Source organism: Penicillium griseofulvum (genome assembly GCF_001561935.1).
Source record: "Penicillium griseofulvum strain PG3 chromosome Unknown contig_11, whole genome shotgun sequence".
NCBI classification, from domain to species: domain Eukaryota; kingdom Fungi; phylum Ascomycota; class Eurotiomycetes; order Eurotiales; family Aspergillaceae; genus Penicillium; species Penicillium griseofulvum.
Genome location: NW_024467432.1, coordinates 248,769 through 274,395, shown reverse-complemented (window position 1 = coordinate 274,395; position 25,627 = coordinate 248,769). Strand labels below are relative to the sequence as shown.

At 49.1% G+C, this 25,627-nt stretch overlaps 13 protein-coding genes across 13 annotated transcripts; 6 read left to right on the top strand and 7 right to left on the bottom strand.

Annotated features, from left to right (window-relative positions):
- Positions 1-145: 145 nt before the first annotated feature.
- On the top strand, positions 146-1,666 carry PGRI_086170 (ethanolamine-phosphate cytidylyltransferase; the record flags this gene model as incomplete). The annotated part of the gene is made up of 4 exons (XM_040796331.1): positions 146-272; positions 333-450; positions 513-1,287; positions 1,343-1,666. 4 exons carry the CDS (start codon positions 146-148, stop codon positions 1,664-1,666), a joined length of 1,344 nt encoding a protein of 447 aa, XP_040650869.1.
- Positions 1,667-1,993: 327 nt separating this feature from the next.
- PGRI_086160 (monothiol glutaredoxin GRX5) lies at positions 1,994-2,584 on the bottom strand (the record flags this gene model as incomplete). The annotated part of the gene is made up of 3 exons (XM_040796330.1): positions 1,994-2,148; positions 2,216-2,510; positions 2,561-2,584. 3 exons carry the CDS (start codon positions 2,582-2,584, stop codon positions 1,994-1,996), a joined length of 474 nt encoding a protein of 157 aa, XP_040650868.1.
- Positions 2,585-2,763: 179 nt separating this feature from the next.
- On the top strand, positions 2,764-3,537 carry PGRI_086150 (putative flavoprotein; the record flags this gene model as incomplete). The annotated part of the gene is made up of 2 exons (XM_040796329.1): positions 2,764-3,079; positions 3,146-3,537. The coding sequence occupies 2 exons, from the start codon at positions 2,764-2,766 to the stop codon at positions 3,535-3,537; spliced, it is 708 nt and encodes a 235-aa protein (XP_040650867.1).
- Positions 3,538-3,586: 49 nt separating this feature from the next.
- PGRI_086140 (putative para-hydroxybenzoate-polyprenyltransferase Coq2) lies at positions 3,587-4,834 on the bottom strand (the record flags this gene model as incomplete). The annotated part of the gene is made up of 1 exon (XM_040796328.1): positions 3,587-4,834. One exon carries the CDS (start codon positions 4,832-4,834, stop codon positions 3,587-3,589), a length of 1,248 nt encoding a protein of 415 aa, XP_040650866.1.
- Positions 4,835-5,367: 533 nt separating this feature from the next.
- PGRI_086130 (uncharacterized protein) lies at positions 5,368-6,311 on the top strand (the record flags this gene model as incomplete). The annotated part of the gene is made up of 2 exons (XM_040796327.1): positions 5,368-5,613; positions 5,955-6,311. The coding sequence occupies 2 exons, from the start codon at positions 5,368-5,370 to the stop codon at positions 6,309-6,311; spliced, it is 603 nt and encodes a 200-aa protein (XP_040650865.1).
- A 1,842-nt stretch (positions 6,312-8,153) lies between these two features.
- Positions 8,154-10,524, top strand: PGRI_086120 (putative JmjC domain protein; the record flags this gene model as incomplete). The annotated part of the gene is made up of 3 exons (XM_040796326.1): positions 8,154-8,421; positions 8,483-9,467; positions 9,528-10,524. The coding sequence occupies 3 exons, from the start codon at positions 8,154-8,156 to the stop codon at positions 10,522-10,524; spliced, it is 2,250 nt and encodes a 749-aa protein (XP_040650864.1).
- Positions 10,525-10,810: 286 nt separating this feature from the next.
- Positions 10,811-11,469, bottom strand: PGRI_086110 (uncharacterized protein; the record flags this gene model as incomplete). The annotated part of the gene is made up of 3 exons (XM_040796325.1): positions 10,811-10,905; positions 11,081-11,273; positions 11,329-11,469. The coding sequence occupies 3 exons, from the start codon at positions 11,467-11,469 to the stop codon at positions 10,811-10,813; spliced, it is 429 nt and encodes a 142-aa protein (XP_040650863.1).
- A 174-nt stretch (positions 11,470-11,643) lies between these two features.
- On the top strand, positions 11,644-12,258 carry PGRI_086100 (cytochrome c oxidase assembly factor 1 family protein; the record flags this gene model as incomplete). Its single annotated transcript, XM_040796324.1, has 2 exons — positions 11,644-12,105; positions 12,169-12,258. 2 exons carry the CDS (start codon positions 11,644-11,646, stop codon positions 12,256-12,258), a joined length of 552 nt encoding a protein of 183 aa, XP_040650862.1.
- A 247-nt stretch (positions 12,259-12,505) lies between these two features.
- On the bottom strand, positions 12,506-13,463 carry PGRI_086090 (mitochondrial 54S ribosomal protein uL3m; the record flags this gene model as incomplete). Its single annotated transcript, XM_040796323.1, has 2 exons — positions 12,506-12,612; positions 12,680-13,463. The coding sequence occupies 2 exons, from the start codon at positions 13,461-13,463 to the stop codon at positions 12,506-12,508; spliced, it is 891 nt and encodes a 296-aa protein (XP_040650861.1).
- A 419-nt stretch (positions 13,464-13,882) lies between these two features.
- Positions 13,883-14,640, top strand: PGRI_086080 (FAM210 family protein; the record flags this gene model as incomplete). Its single annotated transcript, XM_040796322.1, has 2 exons — positions 13,883-14,435; positions 14,489-14,640. 2 exons carry the CDS (start codon positions 13,883-13,885, stop codon positions 14,638-14,640), a joined length of 705 nt encoding a protein of 234 aa, XP_040650860.1.
- A 371-nt stretch (positions 14,641-15,011) lies between these two features.
- Positions 15,012-18,522, bottom strand: phoC (uncharacterized protein; the record flags this gene model as incomplete). Its single annotated transcript, XM_040796321.1, has 7 exons — positions 15,012-15,227; positions 15,292-15,461; positions 15,517-18,004; positions 18,065-18,115; positions 18,177-18,302; positions 18,361-18,441; positions 18,517-18,522. 7 exons carry the CDS (start codon positions 18,520-18,522, stop codon positions 15,012-15,014), a joined length of 3,138 nt encoding a protein of 1,045 aa, XP_040650859.1.
- Positions 18,523-19,814: 1,292 nt separating this feature from the next.
- PGRI_086060 (uncharacterized protein) lies at positions 19,815-21,056 on the bottom strand (the record flags this gene model as incomplete). Its single annotated transcript, XM_040796320.1, has 1 exon — positions 19,815-21,056. The coding sequence occupies one exon, from the start codon at positions 21,054-21,056 to the stop codon at positions 19,815-19,817; it is 1,242 nt and encodes a 413-aa protein (XP_040650858.1).
- Positions 21,057-22,511: 1,455 nt separating this feature from the next.
- Positions 22,512-24,557, bottom strand: PGRI_086050 (uncharacterized protein; the record flags this gene model as incomplete). The annotated part of the gene is made up of 1 exon (XM_040796319.1): positions 22,512-24,557. One exon carries the CDS (start codon positions 24,555-24,557, stop codon positions 22,512-22,514), a length of 2,046 nt encoding a protein of 681 aa, XP_040650857.1.
- Between the last annotated feature and the right edge of the window lie 1,070 nt (positions 24,558-25,627).

Genomic DNA, 25,627 nt, shown 5'->3' with positions numbered 1-25,627 from the left:
AAGTTCCCCGCAAGACTGTGAAGCCGAAGATTACTGTAACCGTACCTTCCATGTAATTTACCCTTGTCGATCACATCCCCCTCCCCCTCCTATACAATTCAGGTCTATATTTTTGTAACAATTCTGAATTTTGTTGCTGTGAAAAATGGACTCAACACCTCTCGAGGAACAGGTTCCTCTGCCTGGACAATGGCCTGCTGATCCCCAGGAGGATGTACCAATATCGGAGGACCGACTTTGGGTTGATGGTTGCTTCGACTTCAGCCACCACGGTAAGTTTACAATTAGCACATAGTCAATTGCTGTGAACTAACTGATGGGTTGTTCTACAGGTCATGCGGGTGCTATGCTACAAGCCCGTCAGCTAGGAAAGGCCCTTTACGTGGGGATACACTCCGATCAAGCTATTCTCGAGAACAAGGGTCCGACGGTGATGTCACTGGAAGAACGGTTGGTTTGATGGCATATTGGTCTAGCTATTTGGGTCTGACTCTAATGTTGCTGTGATCTAGTGTCGCAGCCGTTGACGCCTGTCGATGGGCCACTCAGAGTGTTCCCTATGCCCCCTACGTGACCTACCTACCCTGGGTATCCCACTATGGATGCAAATATGTTGTCCACGGAGACGACATCACTTCCGACAGTGATGGAAACGACTGTTACCGTTTCGTCAAAGCTGCTGGGCGCTTCCGCGTTGTCAAACGTACGCCAGGCATATCGACAACCGATCTTGTTGGCCGCATGCTGTTGTGCACCAGGAACCACTTTGTCAAATCTGTGAAGGGTACACTCGCTGGACTGGAAGGGTATGGAAGCCCGGAGGAGCGCAAGGCTTCTGCTACAGATCTTTTGCAGAGAATTAAGGATTATGCGACGGATGAGACTGGTCTTCAGCCTGGGCCTCAGGTGTGGACATGGACCGGCTCGGGCGCCGCAAAGATGGATCACGTCGCTGAGGAGGCTGGCCTGTTCGAGACGTTGGTCGATGGAAAGGGACCCAAACCCGGGCAAAAGGTTGTTTACGTTGACGGAGGGTTCGACCTCTTTTCCTCCGGTCACATCGCATTCCTGCGCAAAGTCACAGAGCTTGAGGAGTCCGAGGGCCGGAAACGTGGCTGGTATGAGCCAGACCAAGTTGAAAAGAGGCTGAAAGACTTCGGAGAGGACTATGCACCAGCCTATATTGTCGCAGGTATCCATGATGACGACGTGATCAACCATTGGAAAGGCTTGAACTACCCAATCATGAACATTTTCGAACGTGGTCTCTGTGTTCTTCAATGCCGCGTAAGTTCTCCCTGGTTTGCTTTCCTCTGTTTAATTTGCTAACCCTTGGCTCAAGTACATCAACGCTGTTATATTCTCTGCGCCATTTACCCCCAGCGAACCATACTTGAAGGCAATCCCATGGGGCACTCCCGATGCTGTCTACCATGGACCCACAACCTTCATCCCGCTAACATATGATCCATACACTGCTCCCAAGAAGATGGGAATCTTCCGGGAAGCCGAGCAGCATGCCTTCCAACACGTGAACGCTGGCGAAATTGTTGGTCGGATCCTGAAAAGCCGTGAAGCTTATGAAGCTAGGCAACGTGCCAAGCTGGACAAGGCCATTGCTGAAGATCTGGTGAAGGCAAAAGAGGCAGCTCAAGCAGCTCAGTAGGCTGTCGAGTTTTGTGCCCAAGAAATACTAATTATGTAATGAAGATCAACTGTACATATGATGTTAAACCTCATCAACTGGGGTTTCTTCTTGAACAAGTGTCTTCTTGAACAAGTGTCTACCTCATTCGTTTGCATGGCGACTTGTGACAATTTGGTCTACTAGAGCAGATAGATTGGAGATTACCTTCCATTTGTCAAATCGAGAAAACAACTATCTGACCAGCAGGATATTAGGACCAGAATACATTAGAGACAAATAATTTTACAGAGACAGCCATCTATCAAATTGATAGGCTGATATCTTCCACTCAGGCTCGGCTACTATTTATTCATCCGCCGCAACCAGAACACCCTTGGTCTCCAGAAGCTTTGCAAGCTCACCATTTTGGTGCATAGACATCAAGATATCACAACCGCCAATGAACTCCTTGTCGAGGTATAGTTGGGGAATAGTGGGCCACTCAGAGTATTCCTTGACACCTAAAAACGCAGCACAATTAGCAATCCAAATCCGGTAGGAAGACCATCCAAGATAATCCCATCATACCTGAACGCAGCTCCGCATCCTCCAGCACGTTGAAAGCAACAAACTTCTTGGGATCGACACCCTGCAGGCCTAGGATTTGAATGGTGGCACGGGAGAAACCGCATTGCGGAGTCTCGGGCGTACCCTTCATGAACAGAACGACGGGGGCGGAAGAGACCGCCTTATCAATCGCCGTCCGGGTTTCGTTGGACAGAAGGCGTGCATGGAGGACAGAAGGAATAGCAGGGCCCGAGGGGAACTGGATGGCCGAGCGGACGGGGCGCAAAAAGGTTGGCCGTGAGACCGGGCGGAAAGCCTGCGGAATTCATATTAGCTAGGGAAATCTTGAGAATATTCTATACGTACCGATGCAACTGCTCTGGAAAACATGATTTTGAAAGTGATGGTAATTTACAGAAGTAAAGTTGCCTCGGGGAAAGTCTTGGGAGGTTTAGTATTATTTAATCAGCGGTTGGTCCGACGTTCCCCACACATCTAAGCTCTCTAGGGCTCTATCAACCACTCATCTTTCTTTGTCTTTTGACTTCTAAGCCTTTTTATCTAAGGTAATGGATTCAATATCTACGCCCTTTACTGCACAGCAGTATACAAATGACAAGAAGGTTCATGTCCTACTAGCAGCAGCTACGATTAAGCTGCCCAACATTGCAGAGGCGCTATGTCGTAATAAAAACATCTCAGTCCGCATCCTAGTCACTGAACCTGAACCAGCGGAGAAGTTTCTTAGCGGGCAGAGCTCGAAGCAGCCTGTTTTTGACACTCTGCTTCAAATAGATGGCGTGGACGCTATCTACCGGGATGTAGATGAATGGTCTCCGTCGTGGACGCGTGGGGGACCAGTACTGCATATTGAGCTACGCAAATGTCAGTGACTATGTAGATATATGATACATGATACAATGAACCAACTGACATAATAATAAATAATAGGGGCGCATATTCTACTAGTTGCTCCAATGTCTGCAAATACTATGGCGAAAATGGCCAATGGGATCGCTGATAACCTGCTTCTCTCGGTCATCAGGGCCTGGGATACCACTGGAGTAGTGGATATGGGATTCAAGGCTCAGAAACCGATGGTATTTGCAGCATTGGATATGGACACCTGTATGTATAGACATCCAGTGACCGAGAAGCAGCTTAAAGTCCTACGTGATGACTGGGGATGGAGTGAATTAAACCCAAATGGCTGGGTGACTGTGCTGCCTCCCATAGAGAAGAGCCTAGCCCATGGAGATGTCGACACCGGATATATGATGGACTGGAGAGATATTGTCACTGTCGTCCAAAACCACGTGGCGGGATCGGCGCAGAAGCCGTGAAAAAAAAATAAGAACCAATCCTTCAACGCCTATTTATATTGTTACATATTTATTGTGTCAACTCGGCCACACGCTCCGGCTCCGTCGTATTGTACAAACCAAGGTACTGCGTCGCATACTCGGCGAGCAAGCCCAAGGAGATCCCACCACCAGTCAGCAGACATCCGTTTTTGAACCACCACCAGCAGTTCTGAACACTCTTCAACTGAACCTTCCGAATCATGAGACCAAGCGACAAAGCAGCACTACCGCAGCTTCCAACGAAGAAAACAGGTCCGCAACCGGCAGCAACTCCTGCGGCCGCGAGGAGCGAGACCTGAGTCACTGCCAGACCACTCAGGATAGCCTTAGTATTGTGCTCATGGCGGAGAGCAATTGACTTGATCCCGGCCTTGACATCGTCTTTAATGTCCATGTGTGCATAAATCATATCGTACAGAACTGTCCAAGCAATACAGCTGGAATAAAGGGCACCTGCAGCCACCAAGGCGTCATGATTTGAAAGCAGATCCACACCCAACGCTGGGAATCCCATAATTGCTCCCCATGAAAAGGCAAGACCCAAGACAGCTTGCGGGTAATTGGTCACGCGCTTAGCAAGCGGGTAAGCCACCACGATAGGCATACTAGGAATCCCATACCAAAGACACTGAGTAGGGAACGAAAGAAGCACACTCAGTCCAGCCACCAATTGTGAACCCGTAAAGAGTACCGCCTTTTTCGGCGAGAGTGCACCTCTGGCAATGGGTCGGAACTTGGTGCGCTCAACGTGAGGGTCCAGATTTCGATCCCATAGGTCATTGATCGCGCAACCTGCGCCGCGCATGATAAGCGCACCGGAAAAGAAGAGCGCTGCTGTGCCCAGCACATGGAGCGGTGCGGCACCGACCATTGGCGCAGCGAGGAGAGTAGAGAAGAGAGTTGGGAAGAATAGGTAGTATGTGCCTGTGGGCTTGTCTAGCCGCACCAATTCCGCATACGGTATCCATGAACTCGGCAGGGACGCGATCAAGCCTGTCTTTGGTGGGGTGTAGTGAGTGGCTGGGTTCTTATCTGCACTATCCGTCTCGATTGGTTGTATTGCGGGCGATTGCAACTGCGAGCTGTGCCGGACTTGGGTTTGAGTTGTTCGCAAGGCATACGAGGTGCCAGCAAGAGATCGGCTGCCTTTCAATTGCGTTGAGGAATAGGCATTGTGAGTGAGTGTAGAAAGGCGCCCATTGTACAGACCAGTGAAGTTGGCCTTCCTGTATGGGGATAGTCGAGCGCGGAACAGACGGGAGCTGGTGGAAAGCATGGTGAGGGTATATCTAGAAACCGAACATGGGTCAAGGTGATTGGAAATTGGCAATATTCATATTCCTCCCAAAAGCCTTGAAGGTCTGGCCATCTGAAGATCTGAGACGGAACTTACATCGTCATGCAGGAAAAAGCGGCTTGTTTCCCCCTAAGCCTATTTGGGACATCAGATCTATGAAGTCGCGTTACAATATATTGAGATTACTAATTATACAACTGAATATTATAAAGGTACAACAGTGCCGAGGAAACGCACCATGAGGTCGTCGATAGCTATTAACCGGCCCCTTACAAAAATTCCCATCTGTATAATTAGGGCCCATATGGAGTATTTTGGTGCGGCAGAATCATGGCAGAAAATAGCGGTGAATAAGGGTGGTCACAGACTTTTGCGGTGCCACTGTACGGCTTAGCTCACATGCTGCAACAGGTGACATGCTAACCCAGACTAGGCTAAGCTAGCCCCACCACTTTTCCTCAGTCCCACATTTTTCACCTTTCACTAACCACTCCCACCAAACGCTTTTCAATATGTCAGGTCCACATCCTCAGTTCAGTCCTGCGTGTCCGATACCCTACATCCTCCACCCCGCGGAGCGAGTAGAGCAACTCAAAGCTTTTCTGCAGACTGATTTTGGCAAAGCCCAGCGAGTGAATGTTGAAGCTCTCATTCGCCTATATGAGAATGGCGAGCTTGGACCACGCCAACGAGGTGATCCCCCGATCTACCTTGTTGAGGGACGACGAGTCGAGAGGAACCCATGGGAAGATGACTCGGTACCCAATAACGCGATGAGATGGTGTGAGGTATATTTCAATATCCATCAACCCATTAGCTATCCATTTTACTGGTTCATATTAATGATATCTTTAGACGTTAGAATATCAGCAAATGATCCAGCAACAAGAACTACAGGCAAATATCATATAATCCTATATGGTATTATCAATAGTCTCAGGCTAATCATATGTCGTATTTTTATGACTATTAACCGCAGCAAATGGTCCAGTCGAGATCGGAAACTTTTCCTTATTCGAACACCTTCCATATGCACCAGGTATATCACAATCTAAGCTATATCAATGATGACTTGAGGTTATTAACTAACACAAACCAGCTACATGCCCAGATTAGGCTACCTCCCCAGTATGGCGGTAACGAACACTTGACACGGCCTTTCTTAGTCTGCAATGATACTGGAAGCAACGTGCTTACTGTCTTCATGTCCGATCTCCTGGCGCTTCAGTTCGATATGGTACTCCACGGTCCAGCCATGCAAGGCGCAACGCCAATCAATACCGCTAATGGCCAGGCCCTCCAGCCTCTAATATTTGTTGATATGCAAATTCTCACTTCTGCTTTTGTGGCACTTACCCCCTGGTTTCGAGAGACTGCTATTGTGAAGCCAAATAGCCCCACCTCGCAGAGGAAATATGGTCTACAGAGCGACCTACTTATCGTTTCTCATGTGTGATTGTCACACAAATGAGGGGTATAGCCTATCAAATCTTCCAGCTAAGCGCCACACAAGCTGCTCAGTACGCAATACTTGAACCAACAGAGGCTTTTCTCAATAATAAAGAAGCTACGGGCTTTAGCTGGGCGAAAACGCTACTAGGTCAGAGCTCTTGGATGTCTGCGCAGTCGCCACGTGTCAAATTGGCGGTGTGCTTCAGAATCCAGATTCTTCTTAATAGACTTGATAAAATTCAGGCGATTTATGCCATAAGGACTGATCACATAAATAGCAGTCCCGTCCGACTTTTCTATTTCTGCTGTCTTGAGAGAGACAAATTGACAAATGATGATATAGCTATATGATATTAAAATTACAATAAGCCTCTATTCGTATATACAAGAAACAGTCTTGTCGATTGACACTGAAGTGTGCGCGTCGCTTTCTTACCTGACCAACAGGCCTTTCTACCCTGCAAAGTAGATTATCTCATAACATCTTTTGATATGCCAACTTCAACGTTCAGCTTCTCGGAACCGGTTGGAACTAGTTGTTTTCCGAAATAGTAGTGTTCGAGTGGGCCTGCGTTAGCGGCGATGTGCTCTCCACCAGAGTAGTCTATATAGGACTGGCTGACAAGGTAATCTGCACAGTCGCGTTGTTCAATATCAAAGCCCTTGCATTCTTGAGGGTACATTGGTCTATTGTGGATTAGGAGTCCCGAATCTCTACTGGGTCCCACTGATCACCGCTAATAAGGCTGAGTGACGTTATTGCTCTGGCTCTTTCCCCAACATAAATTAATATTCCAACGTGCTTTAGAGATGGGTTAGGTGGGAAAGTGAAGCTCAAATTAGGATTGCTCTGAATAGGCAGCATATCCCGACTGTTCTGTACCTCGTAGCAGTTATTTGTGTCAAAATGGGGCTTAGGGGACCGCAAGAAAAGGAGACATGGAAACCTTGAACCTTCAAATGTTTATTGGGGACCGTTCATGAAGCAGCCCAAAAGTTTCTTCATCCATATTTCGAAGGAATTCTGTTCCTAGGATCGACGGAAGTGTTTCTAGGAACATGACCTAGTGTTCTAGGATTAATATACCTCCTAGGATGGGTGTTTATGTTCCCAGAGACAGATTTTACACTCCTAGGAAGCTAACCCGCGATCCTGAGAGCTTCAAACCCCTTCCTAGGAGTAACCGTACCCATCCCGGGACCACAATTTTCGTATGAGTCTAATAATGCTTTAGTTCGGTGGCAAACCTAAGTCTGTCCGCATTAGAGCGGGCGTTCAAGCGGCGGCTCGCTGTCCAAAGTTACGGGTGGAAAGGAGGCTGTTTCTGGCGCCAGATGCTGTCATTTTCGGCGTCGTTTTCACAGGTCCCTATATTCTAGTTGTAAATTTAAGTAAAAGGATGAAATAAGATGGTTCACGTGTATATTGTTGCCTGAGGCCGTAAAACGCGGCATCCCGCGTTCCCCAGTTGATGATCTCCAAAATTGAAGGAATGAGTATCACTTTCTTTCACATCCCTCAATCTCATTTATTACCTCTCAACTCTTCCAAGCTTAATCTGACATTTCTAATTCCCGATTCCATCGATTGTGTAACCCACTCCTCTGCTCCTTCCCACTCCGCTCGATTACCTCCCAACCATCACGCTCGCGCAATAGAAACAGCAAAGAACAGTACAATCCACCCAGCTAGTCGGCAATTCTGGGTCACAGACAACCTCAGCCTTGGCTCCGACTACCAACCGTCTGCCTCAGGCCATGAACTTCACTCCTGCGATCTTGTCACCGGATACAATCAACTAAACATCAATTGATATCTTGCCCCCTCTGGGGCTTTGCGCTCGCCATGCCGGCGCATCGAACTCGCCTGGCTTTCGAGCCACTCTCGCCTCTCCTTGATATTCACCAGGTTGTGGAATCCACTCCTAATTTTGAGTTTGCGATGGAAATCACATGCGATTCAATTGACGACTTTCCCCTTGAAGACTTTGAGAAGCTAGTCTTGTATCAAGTTGCCCTGAGCGGGAGACCATTGGTCATCAGAGGATTTCAGAAACGTCTTGATAATGGTCTTTTCTCGGAGAAATGGCTCCGAGAAAAATATGCAAAGAAAGGTGAGCTCGCGTTATTGAATCATCTAATCTTTCTTTGGGTGATACTAACTGTTCCTAATAGTTGAGGAAGTTCGAGATATAGGGAGAAAGAGGACACAAAATTTCACTATGGGCCACTACCTGGAAAGCCTGCCACTGCTCACTCGGCAGGTTACTGTGCACAACTACACAAATAAAGATCTCCAACGACTCTACCTCAAGGATATCGACTGCCCTCCCGAGTGGCGCGCTTATCTTGAAAACCTGTTACCCCCTTCACTGTTCTACCTGAACGAAGTACCCAAGTATTTTGAAGGACCTGCCTCGCAAAACACGAACCTGTCTGACATTCCCAAGTCCACAGAAGGCGAATTCATCGCACCAGCGGGCGATTTGATGAGCAGTCTACCTCCAAGCATGCGGGCGGAGAACCTGATGTGCTATATCGGCCATGAGGGCACTTACACGCCAGCACACCAAGAAATGTGCGCCAGTCTCGGTCATAACATAATGGTTGATGCATCCGACGGGAGTCCAGAAAATGGCAATCCAACAGAACCAGGTTCGTCAATCTGGCTCATGACAGAGACCAAAGATCGGCGGATTGTGTCTGAATACTGGATGTCTGTTTTGGGACATGATATTGACATTGAGGATTTCTTTGCTCCCTTGCATGCATGGGAGATTGCACCATTCAAGACGTGGGTAGTTGAGCAGAAACCTGGTGACCTTATTCTTGTACCCCCTCTTGCTGCACACCAGGTTTGGAACCGCGGCACTCGGACGATGAAAGTTGCATGGAATCGCACTACCGTGGACACGCTCGAGCTGGCTCTACATGAAGCCTTGCCGCATGCGCGAATGGTCTGCCGTGACGAGCAGTACAAGAACAAAGCCATTGTTTACTATACTCTTGATCGGTATTCAAAATTGTTGCGGCAAGCAAAGTCAGTCGACCATCCTATTGTCGAACAAATGTGGGTTGATTTCAAACGGTTATTCAACCTGTACAAGGACATTTTGTTGTCTGAGTCCTTCTCCCAAAAAAAGCCAGAGAAGAACGTTGAGTATGTTGAGTTCCAAAGCAACGTCACCTGCTCATTTTGTCGGTGTAACATCTTCAACAGGTTTCTTACGTGCCCTGGCTGTGTAAATTCCCTTGGTGACGAAGAGGACCCTTATGATGTATGCATGGATTGCTACGTTATGGGTAGAAGCTGTGGCTGTGTTTCCAACCTCAAATGGATGGAACAGTTTCCATGGAAGCATTTAACAGAACGGTACGAGACATGGCGACGGCTGATCATTTCCTCTAATGAGAACGATAAGGATCTGAGGGTTCAGTTCCCTACTTTCATTGTCGCCCGCGGTCAGGTGGGCAAGAAGTCTGTAGCGGAGATATGCCAAGAGCAACTGGTGCGCCGCCCCTGGAATGACCCAAAGAATCCCAAACCCGTGGTAGACGATGCGATCGAAGATGCTGGTAGCGAATCCGAAGGGAAGAGTCGGTCTAAAAAGCGCCGCAAATTGCGGCAGCAAACTTTGGCCAAAGCAAATAACGTCCACCGCTGCCACGTTTGTCTTCATTTTGAAGTCGACTGGAAGCTTGCAAAATGCTCAAACTGTGACCAGCGTTATTGTTATGGCAGTTTGTTCCGCGCATTTGAGATTTCCCCACAGGAGGCGATGGAAAAATATCACTGGCTCTGTCCAAAATGCCGTAAGGAATGCAGTTGTGGTGCTTGCCAGCGCGACCCATCTATGAAGCCATACGAACCTAATTGTACTATTCTGGGTCACGACACTAGTAAGGTTGCCGATCCCCGCAGCATCGAGACCTTGGTAGATTTCCGGAAATCGAATCTATGGTGGTTGAAGAAATTTGGTGATGATGTTCATGGACGCATTCAAAAACGCCAGAAGGAAGCCGAGGAAGCCGAAATAGAGCGACAGAAGACCCTTGAAAACCAGGGCTTCAGCTTCGAGTCCAGCCCATTCGACCAGCCAGTACAGAATGAGAATGGAAACGATGAAACCTTACTGGTCTTTGATGAGAATGATGGGGGTATCCCCGTTGATCCATCGTTGGTGGTCCAGGGCTCTGTTGCGAGCCCAAGCACTTGAATCGGCTCCTTGACTTTGCTTGCTTTGAGGATACGACAGGGATCACTTGAAAAAAGAGAAGAAACCATCGTAAGTTTCTCGATAAATGTGTTCCCACGATTAGATGACCACTGGAATTTTGCAAATGGGCTTTTGATTCAGAAGTTAGGAAGGATGTGTGATTTGTGATTCCCCGAAGGGTTTATCTCTTCTGCGACACCATGGTTTAACAAAAATCTGGCTGTACTTTAATGATGGACATATGTATTCAAGTTGAAATCAAGTTGAATTCGTGAATTAATACTGGTTAGGCACCTTTGTACTCGTACTGGAGATCCTTGAGGGATGCAAGGTCAACAGAGAGCATGACCTTTTGAGCAAGCAGAATCACTGCAAGCATGACTATACATAGTTAGAATTATATCATTCAGCCGAGAAGGAAGAGACCTACTTCCAGGAATCAAGTATAGCACTGGTCTGATCCCATAAGATGATCCTGTAGAAAGACAGACCAAAGCCAGCAACAGGCAAACTGCACTGGTGCCAGGTACTAAAGCCGCATGAACTTGAGCCATACGTTCCGTGTGGGAGGTCATGGGTTTCTTCCCCTTGTGATCGGGCTGTAGAGGAGAGCATTTCATAATGTAAGCCGTTGTCAACAACGAGACAAGGCCTAGGAGCGAAAACAATCGTTCAGCCTGACTGGAGGCTGACAGCACCGAAGGCACAAATATCGTAGCAGCCAACAGTGGAAGTGTCGTAAAAATCATCTGGGAACATATTTAGCATAGATTCTCTTATATAAAAGAAAAGAAAGATATGTACACTGTACTGGGCATTGCGGGCATCATTCTGTCTCTGCAATTCCTCGATGACCCGTTCTTGTTCTTCTTCATCCAACTCCTCTCGCTCACCCTCTGATTCCTCAGGGTATCGAAACGCCTTTCGTAATCTCACTGCAGCCATTTCTTGAAATTCAAAACAAAAAACAAAGACGTATCCCCAGCCGTTGGCGGTTGCAGTGACGTCGAAAGGTTAAAGCTGTTTGTCTTGTTTGGCACTCTTTTCTTCCGCAACTCCCCCCCAAATCCAACCACCAGCCCGCAAAACACCAAATAAACACCCCCCCAAAACACAGCTATGTCCTTCTTCCGTGTATTTACGCGGCGCGCCGCGCTCGCCCGGAAACCCACACGGCCCAACACAATCAGCCGACGGACAATGATGCCAGCCCCCGGCCCGAACGCAGGTCCACTGCTAGAACGACGTGCGGACCGAGAGCTACCGAACCCCAAGCCAGGCCGAAAGTGGCTTCTCACATTCCCTATTTTCGCTTTGGCGACGGGTGCAGGCATGCTTGGACTCTTCAATTACCAGAAGTCGTCGTCGAGTATCGTGAACAGCACGCTGTATGCGTTGCGGACGTCGCCGCAGGCTCGTGAGATCCTCGGCGATGAAATCTACTTTGCGCAGCAGATTCCGTGGATCAGTGGTGAGATGAATCAATTGCATGGTCGCATTGATATCTCGTTCTGGGTTAAGGGGACAAAGGCCCAGGGCAAGATGAGGTTCCGCAGCATTCGGCCGGATCGTATGAGCTATGTGAGTTTTTGGTCTATTTGGTTTATGTCGTGTTCCGTTCGCTAATTTTTGTTTTCTTTATAGTTCCGTACTGAGGTATGGAGTCTGGAGACTGAGGATGGAAAGGTGGTCCAATTGCTCGACGGTGATAGCGATCCCTTCCGGAAGAACTGAATATTCGGGAGAGAAGTGTACAGATACAGTAGTGCATTGGCTCGGGCGTTTGGTGACATTCTATATTGGGTCCATTTGTTGCGTTATCACCTTGGCGAGGCCATTGGTTTGTTTTCTCAATGGCTAGAGAGAAAAAAGGAAGAAGGATATCATTTTTTGTATCATATACAAACGCCGCTCAAGTCAAACAATATCGCGCGTATGGTGTAATAGTACATGGTCAGAACTAATAAAAAGAAATCTCCAATCAAGCAGTAGCAGCTTCAGCCGACTTTGCCTGTGGCACTTCGGGCCATGGCTTCTTGATGGCGTCCTGAATTCTCACAACGCAGCCCTTGGGACCACTGACGGCACCTGAAGCAAAAGAAGATACATTAGCAAAAGAGAATCCGGGACTCAGAGCAGCTCGAGAATCACATACCACTGACAACCACAATACCGTTCTCAGAATCCACCTTGAGAATCTTCAAGTTCTGAACAGTATTCTGATTATTGCCCATGTTTCCAGCCATCTTCTTTCCGGGATAGACACGAGAACCACCACCCTGACCGGGACCAGATGAACCCATCGAACGATGCGTCAAACTAACACCGTGACTCCGATCCTGACCATGGAAACCGTGTCTCTTCATGACACCAGCAAAACCTTTACCCTTAGTATTGGAGCGAGCATCAACAAACTGGCCCTCCTGGAACCAGCCTGCCTCAATACTCTGGCCAACAGGCATCAGGCCGGTCTCGTCCTTAACACGGAACTCGAAGATATGGCGCTTAGGGGAGAGCCCATTAGCCGAGAAATGTCCAAGTAGCGACTTGGTCACGTTACTCGGGTGTTTCCAGCCAGCACCGACCTGCACAGCATAGTAACCGTGTCTCTCACGGGTCTTGTGAGAGATAACCTCAACACGATCCAGCTGGAGAACAGTGCAGGGGATGCGCTTTCCAGACTCGGGATCGTAGATAGCAGTCATGCCCTTCTTGATACCGATAGCACCAGTGCGGAGAGGGAGCGAATTGGCTTTGCGGCGGAGAGCTGCTGTCGATGTCGACTCGAGGACTGGCAGGCCGGGCCCGATATTGAATCGACTGGGTTTGGGCGGGTTGAGGGATCGGATTCCGAATGAGCGCACAGGGATCCGGGGAGTGATCAATGGGGCACCCCATACGGGTGAGAGCTGAAGTAGCCCTCCTAAGCGCGGCGACATGGTGGGTTGATATTGGGATGGAGATTGGAGTGCTGGCTGAGAAGGGAAGTTTTTGGTGTTGGAGCTTAGTCAGCACATATGCAGGTCGAAGTATACAAATTCATCGCAGTCATGTTCCATGCGTTTAACATATTTAACTATGTTGTAAGACTTATTGTACAAATAATAAGGGGAAAGCTATAGACATCATCTAATCACTCATCTATCATCTACCATCTACCAACCCCTTCCAAAATTAACATCAACACAACCCGCATTAATCCCTAACTCCGGCAAAGACACGCCAGCCCGATCGGACCGGAAGCCGAAAACGCCGAAAAACAAAAAAAAACGACCGAATTCCATGTCCTCAACACCAATCCCTCATTGAATCACACAACACCCTCATTCCAACAAGGGGAGAACAACTCCAACCCACCATGTCCCTCCGCCCAACCCTCCTCACAAAATGGATCTCGCGCCCTAGCGATATACTCAAGACTCCAAGCTTGACCTCATACCTCCACTCCTCTACCCGTCCATTCCTCCCGCGCCGCAGCACAACTTTCCCTTCGGGAGCACAGGCCTCACGACGAAGCTTCGCGACAGCGCGCTTCTCAACGCACACCCGGCCGGGACCGAACTCGTTCCAGTTCAAACAGCGCCGGTTCAATTCCGGGTCGGCTGGTGGTGGCAAGGGATCGGCTGGAGCTGAGGAGAAGGCGTCGCTATCGCAGCGGTTGAAGAAACTCTCGCGGGAGTATGGATGGGCTGCGCTGGGCGTGTACCTTGGATTATCTGCGCTGGATTTCCCATTCTGTTTTGCGGCTGTACGATTGCTTGGTGTTGAGCGCATTGGATACTATGAACATGTTGTTGTTGGATTTGTTAAGGATAAGTTTAAGAGTGTGTGGCCGCAGACTAAGGAGTCTGAGTCGGAGGATGGGCAAGGACAACTTGCTCAAGCTGAGGAGCGGAATCAGGAAGAAGCTAGTAAGTTCTGGTTTGTTTTTTGTGACGGTTGAGGTTCTGATTGGTTTTTGCAGGTATCTGGACGCAGTTGGTTTTCGCTTATGCCATCCATAAGAGCTTTGTGTTTATTCGAGTGCCGTTGACAGCGGCCGTGACGCCGAAGGTTGTGAAGACGCTACGTGGATGGGGGTGGGATATTGGGAAGAGGAAGCCCAAGAGTACCTGAAGGTGATGTGATTATATATGTAGCATAGCGGGATTTGGACCATTGTACATTATTAGCCATTCAACTCTCTAATACAATACTTGTTTTTAATTTTCTTTTGCTTTCTCTCAACTTTGACGATCTACATATAAACAACAGACCCAAGCCCAGCTCTATCTCCAGCGCCCAAGATGAGATAGGAAATGACCAACATCAAGAAAGAGAACGCCAGGGTCTCTCTGCTGTCTGAAATAACTAGCAAGGAGCAAACAGAGAACACGCAAACACAGCAAATATGGCGTAACTACCAAGGCTCGTAATCTTCGTTGAAAAAAATTAAATTGCGACGTATGTAAAGGGCGCTCCCAAAGGAAAATCGAGGGTGAATCGGATCACATGTCGATCATATCGTTAAATCTCAGAATGCCGTTGGCTTTCATCACACCGTTGACACCCTCAGGCATACGGTATGCCCATTCAGCAACACCCATTGTATCGGTGGCGGGTAGCTCTTCAAATCGATCTGACTGACCGGATTCATCTGAGGTGTCGGCCACAAGGACAAGACCAAGCTCCTTGATAGTTTCGACGAGTGCGGGAACGACATTCTACAAAGTGGTTAGTAGGTGAACTAAAGGGGAAAAAAGAGACCGGAAATAGGATCACACATACCAAAAGGCTAGATCTGCAGATCAGGCCCATAAAGTTATTGCTCTGGGCAATACGAGCAGACTCCTTGATCGACATCGAGGCCCGGCCACTGCTATTGACATGGGGCATCGAGTCGACATTCGCAGCCAGGTCCCGAATTTGACCAAGATCGTTGCAGAGAAGAACAGGATCTAGAGAGGGAGTTAGTATCAAGCAAAAGTTGGGCTGTATTCCAAGTGAACTCACAGTTAGGTTGCTTCCAGTTGAGAGCACTGCAAATGTTCGGGTTATAGGAGGTGAACACCACGGAACGCATGAACTCTGGGTTCCGGTCACGAGCCTCGCGGGCGTGGTCGAAAACATCGGTCAGGATAACATCGGCAAAGGTATTGACATCCGCCAAAGAAGTCATGCCGAGCTTCTTCTCCTCCGCAGGCGATGGGTAGAGGAGGGAGATATTGACATTCAAGTCAATGGGGAGGTGGCCCAAGACATCACGTAACGAGAAGAACGACTTCGCCAGGAATCGGTGAGTCTCTGGCATATCATTCGCCGCTTCTTTTTCCAAGAACTGGAGGATCTGCGAACTATTGGGCTCGCGGGCTGCGCCAATGGCCTGGAATTGGGCATATGTCAAATGAGACACTGGGATGTCAATTCCGTGGTGGTTGATCATAAATTGCGGATAAAGGACTGCGACATGGTCCCGGGTCAGTTGTACAAAGAGCTGAACATAATCTCCCGACAAACTGGAACCAGTCACCAGTCCATTGTGCTCTGAGTCTAGAGCACTGGTGGCCTTCCAATATGTAGCAAAGTGTGTGATCTCCAGAGGATCGCCATGATATGGTTTGATGACTTGGAAGTTGAAGCGCAGCTGGCCGATTGAGCGGAGCCGAGGGTCAAATAGAGGCAGGCAGCCTGAGCCAGTGCTGGACGACTCGGCGCGGAAGATGTCTGGCAGGGCCACGCTCTTCGCAATAACCTTGGAACCAAAGGTAGGGAAGATCTCAAAGTCCACAGCAAAGGTGTCCAGGTTGTCCACATGGAACGATATTGTGCGTGTCTCGTCTTGGATGGGTAGCATGATAGTGCGAGGAATGAGGTCTGACAGCTTGGAAGAGATGGTCATGCGAGCAGCAGGATGGCGGCCTGCCTGATCAAAGGCGATAGACCCGACATTTCCTTGATCGAACAGAAGCTGAACGAATACTTTCTTGTCGAGGAAGTTGTGACCATAGCGGCGGAGAGGGATAATGGGGGGAGGCAATTCGAGATCTGGGATGCCATCGGCCATTTCCATTTCAGAGACGCTCGTGTCCAGGGACATCCGGTCGCCCATTGGGCCGGGTTCTTGCATCCGTACGCCATTGAGAATGTCAAGCGGTCCCAGTGCAGGCTTCCTGCCAGAAGGCTGTGCCCAGAGGAGGAGCATGCACTCCAGATGCCCTTCCCAGGCAGCATAGTACATAGACGAGAGGCCCTTTTCATCTGTGACCTGGGAATCAACCCCGCACTCTAGGAGGGTACGTAGGCAGGGGACGCAGCCTTCGCTGGCTGCGTGGAAAAGAGGAGTCCATTGATAAAGCTTGTCCTTCTGGTCGAGATCGGCACCGTGCTCCTTCAGCAGCAATAGTAACTCTGGCGATTGCGAGGCACGTGCAACCATATGCTGTGGGTAGAGGCCCTCTGCATCCGGCAGCAACTTTGCGTTTCGCTCGAGAAGCATCTTCGCGATGGGAAGAGAGCCGTGTTGACAGGCAAGGTTCAAAGGAATATGGTCCGGGCCCTTCAAGGGACGATTGTCCATCCCTTTCAAAGGAGGGGACTCGGGCTCCGGGTCAACGCGGGCATTGCTACATAGAACCTGTTCGGCGCATGCTAGCTGGCCCTTTACAATGCTGTGAATTAGGGGGGTAAAGTTGTCATGGTCCATGATGTCAACGGTGTGGGGGCCCGCCGCGAGCAGATGTCGCACCATATCCACGCGGCCGTGCATGCACGCGTAGTGGAGAGGAATTCGCCCATAGACATCGGCACGGGCGAAATCAACGCCTGCCTTCAGACCTGCGTGGAATACAAGTAATCGGCCCGAGATGGCCGCTTCGTGAAGACAGTTTCGTTCGTTGATATCGTCCTCAGCGTGTATGTCAATTAGTTGACTCTCCAATATCAGAGCAAGCACATCATCCGAGAACCCGTTGATGGCGGTCAGGAATGTACGGGTGGCGCGCTCACGGGCGTCTGGCAACTGTTGCAGCCTCGCCAGCCATTCACGTAGGGTTTGCAGATTGCCGGTGGATGCTGACTGCAAGATCTGGTTGTCCATTTCATCCTCTTCTGACCCCAAGGGCGCGGCGCGTTCCAGTGGACGTGAAGCGTCATATTGAATGTTCTCGCCCTCGGCCCAGGCCTCCAATTCTAGTCGTGCGGTGGTAGCTCTATCTGCAAGGTCTCGAAGAACTTCGCGATTGAAGCATGGTTGGACTTCGACAGCCCGATGCAGATATAGCTCTTTCATGCGAGATTTGGAGGTTTTATCCCATTTCTTAAGGATTTTGGACATGGCAGTCTCATTGATCTCAACAAATTGCTGCAGTTTGTTCAGGTCGCCATCGAATTGTTGGAAGCCTTCAAACATAGCCGCAAAATTCGACGGCGCTTTGGAATTCGAGGTCGCGCGGGATTGAGTTACCCGCTTCTTGTCGACCAATGTCCTTAGGCGTAGAGAAAACTAAAGTAATTTGATAAGTCTCGGGTATGGTTACGATATGCATTGGATAAACGGCCTTACCTCTGATTCTTTCTGGAGGTAGAAAGTGTTGACCTTCTCAATCTCTCGTTCCTATACGTCACGGTAAGTACATCCACATTCCCATATACAGTAGATTATTGTGACAACCTACCAAACGGAAGAAGAACACCTCCTTGTTTGCGCGCAAGGCGCCTTGAGGGTCCGCATTAGCTTTCGCAATTTCCTCGGCTGTTCTCTGTGCCGGGATAGTCGGGGTGGCGCTGAGTTGCTTGATCAGCTGTGAAGGAATCAGCCATGTTCATATTTCCTCGCAAAAGCGCGCATGTTAGACCAACCTTCTTCAGCGCCTTGTAGTTAACAAAGCTGGCGGCATATTCAGGAAGATCTAGCTGCCTGCGCTGGATCTGTTTACCGAACTTCCTACCAGGTTAAAACATATCAGTAACAGCTCGAGTAATGTATCAATCGGCAGTAAGAGCTGCAAGGAATACATACATGTTTACACAGTCTCGGAGAGAGCTTTAGCTCTCCCGAGCTCTGGAAATCGAGGTCGCAACAGTAGCGCAAGCTCAGCAAGACGAAGCTGAGGAGGAGAATGAGGGTTGAGCTGAATGTTGGTAGGGTGGAAGGGTGTCAATGGGAGACAACAAGACAGGGTGGGATGGCAAGGACACGTTTGAGACGAGAGTACGGCAAGAGGGGCCGTTAATGCGCAACGGGGAAGAATAGTGGGACAGAGTAAACGGAGTGACACAAGGTAAAATGTGTGACGTTGCGTTGGGACATAGATTATATCCTAAGAGTTGGAGTTGAATGGGATAGAGGTGGAATAGAGAGGGGATAGAGGGATGTAAGGATAGAGGACTCGATAAGTAGAAGCGGTGATAGAGATAGAGATAGCGGGGCAAAAAATTGGACCAGGTACTCGAAGAAGTGACCTCTATAGTTCCGAGGAAGGGAAAAGCTGAGGTGCGATTAAAGGTGGAGAGCTGTGTGAATCATCTATCGCCAATCACCGTGAACAGCGGACGCACGTTTTTAACTTACTGGTAGACACGGAAATGTATTTACCCTTTACTTTTACTACATTTAGTAGATTTTGTCGATTTAGTATGTTTTATTAAGTTTTTTAGGATATTTTAGTATATTTTAGTATCAATTAGTATTTAGCAAAAGTATATTTACGCGTCTTTCTAACATCTACTCCGTACTCCGTACATGTATGTACCTTCGATTCTACCCGCATACTATCAATGTACTCCGTATACTTGGTAGAATTCAAAACTTCCATTTCAATATACCAACAAAGAATTCAACGGGTTAAATTCACACCCATATCATTGCAAATCTCGAGTATGTCCACATGGAAAACACCATGCCCAGAAATGTACATGCAGCTCCTTAACACTTCCACAAACAAAAACAAACATAAACGAGGTCTGTAAAAAAAAAAAACAATCGAAAACGAGCTATGCAGCTGAGATCAGATGCGCGGGATATATCAAACACAGAGATGACCATACCAAATCAAAGCCTGACAGGCCGATTAAGGGGGTGGAGAGAGAGAAAAAAAAAAAGGAAAATAAAGTGTAGAGGACAATAGAGACATGACGAAGTGAAGGTCCATCGCGCCGGGAATTGGAACATGAGAGACCCGAAAAGAACGAATGAAGTCGGCGGTGGTTAAAATAGAAAGAGCGTGTGTGGTATTGTGCAAGGTTAAAAACAAAAGGGGAATGCTGAGCTTTTGGAGATCAAACATTATTGAAATCCGAGTCAAGTCGGGCCATTAGAAGTTCTGCGCGATACCGGCATTCCCCTGTCGAGGATAGACACCGGGGTTCTCGATACGGGTATTGCGGCGAGCCTGGACATCGCGGATCACAGGCTGGTAGTCCTCGCCACCGTATGCACCGTGTGTGTTGATGTCGCCATAGTACGGGTTCTCACCGTAGTAACCACCTGAGGGGTGGGCAGCGGACATGTGACTTTCCTCCGATGCTTCGGACCGGTTGGCTGTCGAGTAAGCGGAGGATGCATTGGAGGGGCCACGGTGGATATCCCCGTTGCGGTTGTTCGCAGCCACTGGGGCGGCACCCAGCACGCCGATGGGTTCAACAATCTCGCCAGAGTCGGGCCGAGCGCCATCAGAGTATTGAACGGTGCCTTCGCTGGGTGTTGCACCATGGTGATAACCGGGGCTGCTTCCTTCCGACATGGCCAGACCACCCATTCCACTAGAGAGGTTGGTGGACGCCTTGCGCCCGGCAGAGGTGGTTCCCCAGCCGCGGTAGCCAGAGGATTCGTCGTCCTTAGGAATCACGACGCCTGCCATACCGGGAAGAGTTGGGTCATTGTTCGGGTTGAATCCGTACTCCTCTACTTCCTTGCGGCGCTCCTCCTCGGCCGCCTTGTTCGCCTTGCGCTTACGCCAGAAGAAGAGCAGCGCCAAGATAATCAACGCCACCGAAGCAACCGGCACAACCACTGCGACGGCGATTGTGCCGCTGGGAGAAAGACCGCCAGAGGAGCCTGCCGCCGAGGTGGAAGTTGCAAGCGCGGCCGAATCGGTTGCGCTGATAGACGGGCCACCGGTATCAGTGGCACTCTGGGTGGACGTGACAAAAATCACAGTGGTTCCCTGACTACCACTGGAGGTCGAGGGGAAAGCTGTCGTCTCGGGGGTTGAGGTGGTGGACGGGGCGGTTGTAGTGGAAGAAGTGGAAGAAGTGGAGGTGGACGAAGTGGAAGTAGTCGGAGTGGACGTGGACTCGGGGGTCGACGTGGTAGGCTCGGTCGTGTGAGTGCTACTAGTACTGGTCGTAGTGCTGCTGGTGGTAGTCGGTTCAGTGGTAGTAGATGTGGGAGCAGCCGTAGTCGAAGAGGTTGTTTCGGTGGAAGCGGTGGTAGGTTGGGTAGCAGTTGCTCCGGTCCCAGCAGATGTCGAAGTCTGTGCAGCAGTATCCGCAGGAACAGGAGCGCTAGAGCCGCCTAGGGCGGCGGCGGCGGCGGCACCGGCTTTGGATGCCATCTTCAATAGCAACGTTGGTCAATGTTGGACACGGATAGGTGAACCCCGGTGAGATTGGCGGTTGTCAGGATCAAAAGTGATCCTGAACCGCGACACCGTTCGGCGAGTTTTGAGATAGTCGGTATAATTCTGGATGCGGAAATAATTTCGGAGCTGAATCAGACTAAGAGTCACACAATGTCGAATCCGAGTTAATAGATTTAACGAGAGACTGCGGTTTGAACGCGTAAGGAGAGATGATAGTGCTCAGGGGGAAAATTGGGCGATATCTCAGGTGAAATAGAAGAGAAGATGGGGGAAAAAGAAGAAAAAAAAAAAAAAAGGGAAAAGGATGAAAAGAGAGATGAATACTCACGATCTCTCGCCGAATCTGGTAGCCATGAGATGAGAGAAGTGTTGTGTGAGAGAGAGATGGAAGTGGGAAAGTGGAGATTTCTTACGATTGCGGCGTATCCGCATTCCTAGTTGTATTAATAGACCTTATTATTTTACTTTCTCCAGGGCTGTTTTCTCTGTTTTCTGCTTATAAGCACACTTAAGTACGGAGTAAGTTGTTCTAATTTATGCTACGCTTGAGTTGCAGTTGCATCCGTAACATGCTGTTTCTAGTAATCCCTCAATCCGGCCACCCATATATCTACCCTACCCATATGTAAATGGTTAATCAACATTTGAGATATCCTATCACTATGATACATACTCTACTACTCGAAAAGAGAATTGTGAAAAATTCTATATTTACCAATTTGTTTATTTGGTACCGAAAAAAAAAAAAACCAAGATGAGAGTACGAAGTACCCATGGTCCAGTAAGGAATCGCCGAGGCAGAATTCCAAGGTTACAATGGACTTGTTAACCTTCCAAGGTTGGAAGAATCCATGTACTCAGTTGCCACGATTCTGACTCTGATTCTTCAACGGTGTTTCTGTATTAATACGATCGGCATAATAATCTTGTTTTCTGCGTCTAGGCCGTTAGCACATATTGTTATGATCTCTCATATTTGCCCCTGACTCTCGGTCCGATGCCCCCACCCCAATTCCCAACTTCCCGTTGTACGCAGTCGAACGCTTAATTGTGGATCTACGGAGTTTACTCCGTATGAGTGTACTCCGTACTCCCAATCTTAAGAGATGTTCCAAGATTTCCAAGGTTCTCTTAAATCACTACCAATAATCCGAATATATACAGCCCATAGACCAGGCAGAAGAAATGGAATTTCAAAATGGTCACGGGAAAGAATCCAACCATCATCTATATACGCCATTGATAGCAGATTTCCAGACAAATAAAGGAGAACGAATATAAAGGGGGCGATGACCATCAACCCCCACAAAAGCTCAAGCACCGGGGGACCCAGATGATAAACAACCAAAAAAAAAACAGATCATCACGTGCTCTTATACAAGGTACCAAAACAACAAAGTCATGACATTGGAAAGGCGGCAAGCCCCCTTATGCGTTGTTCATATCCCACTTCGGGCGCAGACTGGCCATCATGTCGTCTTTAGTACCGACCGCGTCGGCCGGCAGACGACTGACACGGTAGTTGCCCATGCGGATATTATTCTGGTGATTAGCGGAGACGACCGTTCGAGCACTGCGGATACTACCCGCATCGCTGCCAGCACCACCCTCGTTCCTGAACCGGGGCGGAGGGACAAAGTCCAGGTTGGTGAATGTGCCAGATTTGCGCAGAGCGTGGGGGCTAGGCATCACGGAGAGCTCGTCAAAGGCAGAGGCCAGTGGCGTGTGAGCGCGCACACCAGGCATGTAGGGACGTACGCCGCCGGTGGGTGTCTCAGGGCGACCCGCACGACGGTCCTTGAATCCATTGGCCGGGGCAAAGTCCATGGCGCTCATGAGGGATTCGTCCGTCAACATATGAGGAGTAGGGAGGACTTGTAGCGGTGATGGGAGTGGGATTGGTTTCTTAGGACCGCGTGGCCCGGGCATGCGGCCGGAGGCAGAGGAGAAGGCGCGTGGCCCAGGCATGCCACCAGCAGAGTTAGTGGCCATATGGCGAGCGGCTCCCTGGAAGCGTGGAGGTGCTCGAGGTGGCGGCGTCATCGCACGACGGGTGACCGGCTCGGCGAATGGAGCAGCACCAGGAGTGGCATCATAATACTCGCCGGTAGTTGGGTCATAGATGAAACCAGCAGAATTACCACCATTCTCATAGAACTCGGGCCCGAAGTCCTCGTAGTATGTGGGCTCCTGGCCGCCCTTGCTCTCATCGAAGTACTCCTTGTAAAAGGAGCGAATCCGATTAGCACGCTGTTCGGGGTTGTCAGCCGGGTCCTCTGGGGGCAACGGGCGCAATCCGAGAGTCATCCGGCGGGTATCGCGGCGGTTATCATATGCCGCATCCAAATTGTGAGGTTCCTCTGGGAGTTCTGGATGCTTGTTATCGTGGCTTGGGGCATTATGTTGTTGTACGTTTTCTGCGCCATGGACGTTGACCACGGGGAGAGTAGATTGTGACTTGCGGTCATCCCCATAGTCACTACTGGTAACATCGCTAGCCGGCAGGGAAATACGAGGAAGGTGTGATGCAGGAGCCTGGCCATGGTTCAAGTCTCGTGATTGCGAAGGTTCGGGTAACGGGAAGTTGAGGCGCTCTTCATGCTGGTTGCTATGTGTGTTGCCGTATGTATCATCCAATCCGAAGTTTAAGCCCGAAGAGGAATCCAGATGTGGCAATGGCTCAGGCGATAGAACCCTGTTGCCATTGGGACTTCCAATAGCCATGCCGGGCTGTTGTGCAGCAGGTGGAGGTGTCACTCCGGGAACTTGCCCAAGGTAGTCATTGTGCTGGTTCAGAGGGGTGCGTCCATGAGATTCGGTAGGGGAGGAGTATAACGGCGGGGATGAACGAGACATCCTCTGTGCATTCTGGAGAAGACCCGAGCTGCCGTCATCTCCGAATCGGGAACCCACGAAACTCGCATCATCCCGTTGTCCCCTAGGGTACGACCGAATGGATGCAGTGGCCGGACGGTACTTGTCATCATCTATCGACATGGAGCGAATAGACTCCGGGGAACCTTTCAGACCCGGAGGCAACAGATATGGACCGACGTCAAGAGACAATCCCTTAGTATGGTTGGGTTCGGACATCGGGGGCATTCCATGGGGGCCTTTTCTCTTGGTCGCAGGCCCCACTGTATCCATTCCAAAATCGAGAGATTTATGTTTATCCATCGCATCTTCCCGCATAAGTTTCTTGACATGTCTTCGGTGAAGCACAATGAGGAGGATAATAGCACACAAAATAGGAACACCTGCACCGAGCACAACGGGCAAAACCGTCGTTGTCAGATTGCTAGTGGGCTTTTCTCCCGTAATTGTCGTAGATGCTTCAGATCTTGCCACGAGGGATGGAAGCTTGGTAGCTATAGAGGAGGTAGTAGGGACCAAAAATGGCAACCGATTCGGGGGGATGACATCCCGACGAAAGTGGTTTCGCATCACCATGCCGGCGTGGTGAGCATGAGGCATAGTCGATGTAGTCTGGTCTATAGGGATAGACCCGACTTGTCTAGAACGTGGAGACCGGTCAACACGTTTAAAGAGGCGATAGCCGCTCGAGATTGATGCTCGTCATTTAAGTTCAAGGTCACACGATTCGGAAAAAAAAGTCAGGAGTATCTCGACTGTGGGAAAAGAGTGACTATAAGCAATATAAAGGAGTGAACAGGACAATGTCCTCAAAAAGAGCCAGCCAAACAAAAAAAAGGAATGAATATGGGTCTGGATAAAGAGAAGAAGAAAAGAGGAGAAGGAGAGAAGAGTGAGTTCTAGAATAGTGGACTAGTGCCAATGTTTACAGAGATTGTGTATTATACAGGTACTCTATCTCCGCATCCCCCTGAGTCTTAATTTAGAACATAAATTTTGGATGTTATTTTTTATTGTTATTGTTTTTTTTGTTTCTGATCTCCCTGATCTCCTGATCTTCTCCAATCTACTCTTTTAGTATTTGATATTCAAATATACCTGCAGCAAGCAAGGTGAAGGGTAAGACACTGAGAACCTCCAGATACGGTAGGGTCAGGAACCCGCTCTCTCAGCCAATCGTTGAACGTCTGCCCCTGAGTTGGCAAGAGGGTGGGCACACTTTCAAAAGGTGGCTGTATCTTGGTTTATTACCTACGTTCAACTTGTGTATTTTGTGTACTCCGTATGTAAGGGCACAAGGGGGCCATTTCTTTTCCTTTTTTTTTCTGAAGCCCTCCGGCTATGCCAAGCCCTAACTCTTCATATTGGCTAATGCTTATCTTCAATACCTCTAGGACTGTTTACCTGGGAATAAATAAAGTCTACATACATTTCAATGAGTATCAACTTCATAGACGAATCTAAGGTGATCAAGGTGCCTACGATCAACCATGATTTCTAATTTCAAGGTGAGACGCCGGTGTGGCCCCCTCATTTCCAAGTCCCCGGATAATCCTCGGATTAACTATACTACATATTGATCTAATCGTATACGAAGTAGTACCTCCGAAAGCACATATTATAACTTGTATTCTGTGACATGTCTTTTATTTTTCTGTCTCCCTGGTTCT